The following is a 9,462-nucleotide window of genomic DNA, read 5'->3' as shown; positions in this document are numbered from 1 at the left end:
ATTCCACATCACAGTTGACAAGCATTGACATTATAACTATCGCCTAGAGGTGCAGATTAGACAGGGAAGATTTTGAAATGTTTACAAACTGAATGTCTGTTGCTCTGTTTTTCCAAGCAAACAGCAAGGATCAAGTTTGCCACCTAAAATCAAATTCTATAAATCCAGTCTAAAAGATATTTTAACTACTTTTCATCAATTTAATTTTCTTCTCTTATATCATTAGCTGTATATACTGTATCATTAGCACTAGACATGCTTCAATAAGAAATTAAGTGTACCCGCCCTTCCTCTATACTTTATAGTCTTTTTACAAAGTTTACTTACCAATAAAAACCTCAAACTGGTTTTAACGAATAAAAACTCGATAGGTAGTGGCTAGTAATAATCAATTCTTCATTCTCTCATTCATTCCATCTAATTGCTACTAGTGTGAGTGCAGACAAGGAACCAAGCCAAAATCATTCAGCAGGGTCTGGGAAGGGTGATGAGTTTTACACAGCTTATGTATCTCGAATCCTATGAGGAGAGGCTATTTCTGAGAGAACTCTAGGCTTCTGAGAAAAACAAATTTTAGGAAGAAGTTAATGTTGCAGAGTAACCTGCAAGTTGTTTATAGTATCCTGAAATTGGACCACATATGCTTTTCAGTCTATTTTATCAATAGCCTGGGTAATGTGGAAGTATTAAATATAGCATGGATATTGGATGCTCAGTCTGTCATTGTATCTGCTCAGTTAAAATTTGACTATAAAATTAAATAAATCTTAGAAGAATTACTTGGCAAATCAGATGGAAAAATTAAAACTAAAACTTGTTGTTCTCAAGCCTGAGTATGCATGTGTACATACTCGGGATTAAATTTGGTTCCCAGCAATTGATTCATTAGGAACAAGAGTTAATCAAATCAGGACAATCCTCTCCATCTAATAGGTGTGTTCTTTTTATTTTATATTATATTATTTTATTTTATTTAGAGCCCTGTTAGTGAAACAGGGATTATCATTATCAATTATCAGTTATCTTTTATTAACATTATCAATTATCTTTCACTTAAAGTGTGCAGTAATTATTAGAGCTCTATTTGTTCTCTATTTGTCATCAGTTGATTATAAGCAGTACTAACATCAGAATTTTGTAACGTACTAACTTATGAGCAATAATTAATTATTTACCTTTGCTTTTCCTGGTCCGTGTGTCTTGTATAGATTGTTCAGTACCTCTATCGCCACCCGAATAATAGAATTTCTTATCTCTCTCATCGTGGGATGGTCTTGAGGCAAATCAGAATATCCTCCAATAACATTCCTTGCTAAAATCTGGACTTCCTCGGGTGTGAGTGTGTACTCCTCCGGATGTGCTCGGGCCTGGTTTAGGGTCTCATCCACAACTCGCAAAAACATTTCATCTTGTATGCGAGCCATGGAAGATCTACCAGAGCCCTCACCTTTTCGAGGCCGCGATGAATCCAATTCTAGACCTATATGTATACAAGTATGTTTCATTAATTAGAAACATGTGTACCAAACAATTCGATTTTATATGCGAAACAATTCAACTATATAACAAAACTGTACCTGGAACATCAGCAGGCCGAATACGCGGATGTCCAAGAATTGTGTTCTTGCGAGCACCACCTGCCGCCTCTAGCCAAGTCTGGATGTTAGACTCCTTAGGATCTATCCCTTTCTCTGAACATATAGCAACATACCGCTCCTAAAAAATAGATTTTTTACATACAAATAGGAGTATTATGTAGAAGAAAAGGTTACCAAAATCTGATTAAAAATCATACTGAAATTAGCAGTGCTACAATGAAGAATAAAATCATATACTTACAATGATTTTTTGGATATAACAATTTCACATAGTTATTAAACAAAAAGAGTAGAAAAAAGGAGCATTGTGACGGATCAGTTACTCTAAGACATGTTGCAATTATATAACTTTCAATCTATGTTAGCCATTTACCAGTATGCCAGGCAAAGTAAATTATATAGTTTATACCTAATAGAGTTAACACGAGATTTTAATGTGAATGCTGGAGGCACGTCACTCTGTCCGTGCTTGAAACTTTTAAGGACTTTTCTAAACCATTACAAGTTTTCTAATATCAAGCAAATTTACCAGATTTCATATCAAACTAAGAAATGAAAATGAACTGATGAGGTGTATCACCATAACCTACCAAATAAATCAAGGTAGGTAGACCTCAATGTGAAAGTTACTGATAATCTATATAGCAAGGCAGATTAGTTATAATCTAACCTCTAACCAACTTGGATATATCAATCATTAAACAATCAGGATACATTACATTCCAATCTAAACACTAACATGCCACATGCATCCATAGTATTACTTATCAATAAACACATCTTGTAATGTGGGATAGGCTAATAAATCCTGAAGTAGACATTCATATTTTATATATGCAGAAAGAGTGGACAGATAGCAATTAGTAATGTACATATTCTTACACCAACACAACACATTTAGGATTGTGAAAAAACACTAATTAAAGTAGCTAAAATTACCCGGAAAATCATTTTAATTCAACTAAAATAGAAAATTGGCTAGAATCACAACATCAATCAATATTCTTACACCAACACAACACATTTAGCATTAGTAAGATTCCAAAACCATGGAATCGGCTAAAACCATGGAATTGTGAAAAAACACTAATTAAAGTAGCTAAAATTATCCGGAAAATCATTTTAATTCAACTAAAATAGAAAATTGGCTAGAATCACAACATCAATCAATATTCTTGCACCAACACAACACATTTAGCATTAGTAAGATTCCAAAACCATGGAATCGGCTAAAACCATGGAATTGTGAAAAAACACTAATTAAAGTAGCTAAAATTACCCGGAAAATCATTTTAATTCAACTAAAATAGAAAATTTGCTAGAAACACAACATCAATCAATATTCTTGCACCAACACAACATATTTAGCATTAGTAAGATTTCAAAACCATGGAATCGGCTAAAACCACGGGATTGTGAAAAAACACTAACTAAAGTAGCTAAAATTACCCGGAAAATCATTTTAATTCAACTAAAATAGAAAATTGGCTAGAATCACAACATCAATCAATATTTTTGCACCAACACAACATATTTAGCATTAGTAAGAATCCGAAACCATGAAATCGGCTAAAACCATGCAATTGTGAAAAAACACTAATTAAAGTAGTTAAAATTATCCGAAAAATCATTTTAATTGAACTAAAATAGAAAATTGGCTAGAATCACAACATCAAGCAATATTCTTGCAACAACATAACATAGTTAGCATTAGTAAGATTTCAAAACCATAGAATCGGCTAAAACCATGGGATTGTGAAAAAACACTAATTAAAGTGGCTAAAATTACCCGGAAAATCATTTCAATTCAACTAAAATGGAAAATTGGCTAGAATCACAACATCAAGCAATATTCTTGCACCAACACAACATATATAGCATTCGTAAAAATCCGAAACCATGGAATCGGCTAAAACCATGCAATTGTGAAAAAACACTAATTAAAGTAGTTAAAATTATCCGAAAAATCATTTTAATTCAACTAAAATAGAAAATTGGCTAGAATCACAACATCAAGCAATATTCTTGCAACAACATAACATGGTTAGCATTAGTAAGATTTCAAAACCATGGAATCGGCTAAAACCATGGGATTGTGAAAAAACACTAATTAAAGTAGCTAAAATTACCCGGAAAATCATTTTAATTCAACTAAAATAGAAAATTGGCTAGAATCACAATATCAATCAATATTCTTACACCAACACAACACATTTAGCATTAGTAAGATTCCAAAACTATGGAATCGGCTAAAACCATGGAATTGTGAAAAAACACTAATTAAAGTAGCTAAAATTACCCGGAAAATCATTTTAATTCAACTAAAATTGAAAATTTGCTAGAAACACAACATCAATCAATATTCTTCTCCACTATCCACTTCGATGCTATCATAACCATCTTCTTCTTCTTCTTCTTCGTCATCCTCCTCCTCGTGATCCTCCCCCGCCTCCATTTCATTTTCTTCATCTTCTTCACTTTCCACTTCATTTTGTTGCTCTTGTTCATCTTCCATTTCATAAATGGAGAAGTCGACAAATAACGACCTTGAAGAAAATTCTATGGGTGTGGTATTTGACACATCTTCTTGAAGGGGTTCCATGTTAGCATCAATAGCTCTTCCACTTAACACTTGAGGTCTACATGTGATTATTGTATGAATATTACTATTTGGATTCTTTACACTAGGAGCATAGTACACTTGAGTGGCTTGACTTGCTAGAATGTAAACATCATCTCCTTTCAGTTTTGAATTGAGATCAATTAAAAGCACTCCATTTTTGTCTTTCTTCACGCCCCTAACATGGTCATACCAATGACATTTCATTAGAAACACTTGATTTCCACCACCATATGTTATTTTCAGAATTTCCAGCAAACTTCCATAATAATTGCTTCCACTATCACCGTAACAACTTCCCTTGACAAGTATCCCCGAACTTGATTTTCCTAAGTTGAATGAATACCCATTCACCCTACATCTTTTATAAGAAATCACATAAGAAGCTGGGCCTCCCAACAAATATTGCAACTGTTTGTTGTTGTGTTGTGCCTGAAATGAAATAGTCTTTTCAAAAATATGATAATATGATAATGTCAAACATATGATAATGTGAACTTTAAGTAAAATACCTTGACTTGCAACCACTTTGCAAAATTATCCTTCATCATTGTATCCATCTCACTATCACTCAATACGTGTGGAGTATGGTTGCGAATCTCTGCTTCGAACATACTGAAAAGTTATCGATACATGTTAGTGCACAAAATTAAATGGTGCTGGTTAGTAATGAAAAGTTTAGATGCTTACAGAATATAAGGTGCCACTTCTTGCATGTTAGTGAGGATGTAATATGCTGCAGTACTCAATGAATTCAGATCTAAATGATAACCAGTACATGCTCCTAACGGCTCTACCGGATATGTGAATGCCACAAGTTTTTCTGGATCCCTTGAAATATCATGAACCATATTACGACCTAGCAAGTTGTGCACTGTATCAACTTCAGACTCAAAGTACATGGAACAGAAATGTGTTAACTCCTCATATACGTATTTTTCTGCAATGGATCCTTCAACACGTGCTTTGTTCCCTACTTTATGTTTCATTCTGCCTTGTAGTCTTTCAACATGATACATCCATCTTTCTGGGACAGGGCCACCTAGTCTGCACTCCTCCGGCAAATGAACAAGAAGATGCTCCATCGGATCAAAAAGAGCCGGAGGGAATATAGTCTCCAAAGTACAAACAATCCCAGCTATGTTTTTATCCATTTGTTTCAAATCTGATGCAAGAAGTGTAGTTGAGCATAAGTCTTTGAAAAAATTTGATAGGTCACATAGTACTTTATGCACATCATCTGGAAGAAGTTCACGAAAAGCAGAAGGCAATAACTTCTGCATAAATACATGACAATCATGTGACTTCATGCCTTGAAATTTTAACTGGGATCTCTTACAACACCTCTTCAAGTTTGATGAACAACCATCCGGGAGTTTCACTCGATGAACCCAATTACATAGCAATTTCAACTGATCCCGGGTTAGGCTATATCTAGCTTTTGGCTTGCGTGTACCATTAAGCCATAACTCTTGCATGATGCCCATTGCTTCCAAGTCCTTTCTCGATCTTATGGTATCCTTTGTTTTTACGCTATCGAGAATAGTGTGAAAAATGTTATCAAATATATTTTTCTCCGTGTGCATGACATCAATGCAATGACGAAGACGCAAGGAATCCCAATATGGCAAGTCAAAAAAGCAAGTGACATGCGTCCAATTATGCCAATCTCCAAAGCCAATTGCCCTTTCCTTGGAATGTGGTTTCCCAGGTTGTGGAAAAGTTATACTATCAAGTTTGTTGCGAATAACACAACCTTTCATCTGATTTTTTCGTCGTTTATCTAAAAACCCCTTATGCAACCCATAAAAACTTGACTTCCTACTATGTGGCAGTTGTTTAGCTTTAACTCCACCCATACACACATGACAAGCCATTTTCCCGTGAGTTGACCATCCACTAACCATTCCCAACCCAGGAAAGTCACTTATAGTCCATAATAGGGCTGCTCGCATCATAAAATTAGTCTTCGCAGAAGCATCAAATGTCTCCACACCAACATTCCATAAAGTGATCAACTCATCAATTAGAGGCCTGAGATAAACATTCAAATTCTTTCCTGGATCATTCGGCCCGGGTACCAGCAGTGTCATAAACATATATGGATCCTTTGTAACCATAGTGTGTGGAAGGTTGTACACAAGTAGCACAACAGGCCATACTGAGTAAACAGTAGATGTAGCATTGCTGTACGGGGGAAATCCATCGGTTGCAAGGCCAAGTCTGACATTACGAATCTCTGCTGAAAAATCAGGATAATTCTGAAATTACACACCTAGAGGGGGGGTGAATAGGTGTTATGGCTAATATACCCGATTTTTATAAGTTACCGAATAATTAATATGTCAAAGACAGCCTGCTGTTAATTTTCAGAGTAAACTGTTAGCCTGCTAATAAGATAAATGCAATGCAGATAATGTAAAGCAGTATGCTAGCAACACCAAGAATTTTAGCCAGGTTCGACCCCTAACCCTAATGGTCTACGTCCTGGTCCCCTACCAACTGGTAAGAGATTATATTATTAATCAATAATATCAACGATTACAAGATTCAATAATATAACTCCCTTTCTCCCTTGTTCCTGTTATCAGCCTGCTGAAACCCCTGAACCACGAACCAAAAGCCTACCAAGACCTATACTTCCCAAGTATATTCTTCTAGCTAACTAGTCCCCTTGTTCCCTTGTTTCACAAGCTGAATACACAGCAACAAAACATTACACCTTGAACAATACAATGAATAAGTGTAATACAACCGAAACTATGAACTCTCAATATAGATATATATGCAAATATAAGTACTAGAGCTCAAAGAAAGATTTAGCAATGTAAAGAGTTGTATTTCAGAAAGCTTGGTGTGTTCTCCTTGTTCTCTCGAAAATGAAAGCACACACAAATTTATATACATCATACCAACGGTCATAATCCAACAAATTTCCCAACGATCTTGGTAACAACCTCACGTTTAAATTTGAATTGAATGATGAACGTTTGGATGATATATGTTTACTGAGTAAAAGATAAAATCCATTTGAAATCATCTCAGTAAGACATTTAAACTAAAACCCGTTTGAAACAAAGTAGGAGTTTGTTAAAGATAAAATCGATTTGAAAAAATCTCCTATTTGTTAGGAAAACGTTTTTGAATGAAACTCTTTATAAAACTGAGCTCTAATATTTATATCAGATATATATAAATATTAGAATCCTTACAAAGTCGTTTCCTATTAATTCTCCTTGAAAATAGACTTTGATCTTTATCCGATTGTTTCTCTGTTCACGCTGTAAGCCTGCTGATAGCTTGTAAATATCCCTGTAAGCTTGCTGACAGCTATAATCATGCTAACATCCTGAAATACTGTTAGTCCGCATAAACAACCTTTGATAGCATGCTTACACATATCAGTTTCATGTTATTAGCTTGCTGTTAGTGTCATCATCAAAACCTTGAGAGTATCAATCTCCCCCTTTTTGATGATTACACTATATTAGGAAAAGTAATAACCTCCCCCTAAATATAGCAATCTAATATCACTAAACTTTCACAATTATCACAGAGAACAAAATCTAGCAGATATATCTAATTCACAGATATTCACAAATATGTAATATTTAACACAGAAACAATTAATCAAAGCAAATATGCATAGATAATTCAAATATTCCTAACCAGGATAAACCACCTGGTATCCAACAAAATTATCCAAACAAAACAAACCAAGTTAACTCAGGATAAACCACCTGAGACCAGCACCAGCAAATTCAAATCCAATCAGCACAAAACAACTTAGTCTTAAAGCAAATTAAAACTTAGGGCCAATAATGTACTTAAGCAGATAACAAACTTAAGTAAAGTATTATTAATTTCCTAATTTCCTCCCCCTTAATCATTAAAAAGGTGAGAAAATCAAGTTCCAGGCTTGTCCTGTTCATCCTTCTCCAGTCCAAACTTCTTGGCAAGCTCTGCAGCAATCACATTCCGAGCTAGCATTTCTTCCCCTGCAGCAGCATACTTGGAGTCCGTTCCAGCAGCCTCCTTCAAAGCATCCATAGCTGTTCTCGGCCGTGGGCTATCAGTAGCATCATCCTCTGAAGTGAAAGTAGCCTTCACATCAGATGAACCCCCAGAGCCATACATCCTTTTGCAGAGTTCATAAGCAAAGCTTCCAGAACTGCACTTCTCAGAAGCAGTTGAAGTTCTAGCCCCAAACATCATATCCTTCCAGAAAGCAAACTGAGAATTCAGCTCAACCATCTTCTCAGATAACTGCTTCTGGCCATCCATCACCTCCTTGTGATTTGCTCGAAGTTCATCCATATATTCTTGAATTTCCTGAGCAGAGATTCCCAAATCCACAATGTTCACAGACTGTGATGGAGGTGGAGGTGGAGGAATGTCAACAACAACCAACTGACCTTCTGTATCCAGCTTCAAATTTGACTGAGTCAAGAATTTCATATCAAGAAATTCTTTTGCAGTCACAGAATCCTCACCAACAAAAGAAACTCCGAACCACTCAAAAACCCTTGTTAATAACAACCCATAAGGCAGTCCACCAGATGACTTACCCTCAACAGAGTCCAACATATTTTTCAGAATTAACTCAGGCAAATCAAACTTCCTACCAGCCATGATCATAGACACAACCACAATATCTTGTGAAGACAGATTAGACCTAGTACCAAGCCTAGGGCTAACATTCTCAATAGATAGTTTAAAAAGTGCTTGAGCAAGTGGAAGTAATTGTGTAGTGAAAGGAAACACACCCTCAGAAACATTTTCAAGACCAGTAATCAACTTTAACTGATCCTGGTGAGAAAAACCCTCAACATTTTTCGGACCCCTCTTAGTATGAATCGACACAGTAGATGGTGGAATCTTTAAAATAGCACCCAAAAACATAGAGGACAAGCAGATTTTGACATCCGAAACAAACGACACATACTGATCCGACCCAACTAGTTGAAGATTCGCATAAAACTCTCGAACCAAAGCAGGATAACATATCTTAGGTAAATCAACCAAGAACGATTGAAAACCTAAATCCTCAAACAACTTAACAACACCGCAAGAGTAAAAAGTTTTTCCAGAGAGAGGCTTACCCAAGATGACCTTTCGGCCTGCAAGCCCTCGAACAGCCAACATCTCCGATTTAGGCTTTTTCTGAGTTGACTCAACCCCAATCTCATCGCGATTAACACCAGAAAGTTCATCACCGCTCTCAACCGTCACGAACTCTTCATC

The 9,462-nt window shown here is 35.7% G+C and overlaps 1 protein-coding gene across 1 annotated transcript; it reads right to left on the bottom strand.

Moving 5' to 3' along the window:
- Positions 1–3,954: 3,954 nt before the first annotated feature.
- On the bottom strand, positions 3,955–6,338 carry LOC135147217 (uncharacterized). Its single transcript, XM_064080086.1, has 3 exons — positions 4,909–6,338; positions 4,731–4,833; positions 3,955–4,650 (listed from the first exon to the last, which is right to left on the bottom strand). Exons 1-3 carry the CDS (start codon positions 6,336–6,338, stop codon positions 3,955–3,957), a joined length of 2,229 nt encoding a protein of 742 aa, XP_063936156.1.
- Positions 6,339–9,462: the final 3,124 nt, after the last annotated feature.

This window comes from Daucus carota, chromosome 6 (assembly GCF_001625215.2).
Source record: "Daucus carota subsp. sativus chromosome 6, DH1 v3.0, whole genome shotgun sequence".
In the NCBI taxonomy this organism is placed as follows: domain Eukaryota; kingdom Viridiplantae; phylum Streptophyta; class Magnoliopsida; order Apiales; family Apiaceae; genus Daucus; species Daucus carota.
The sequence above is the reverse complement of the archived record's forward strand: the minus strand, read 5'-3'. Positions and strand labels throughout refer to the sequence as shown.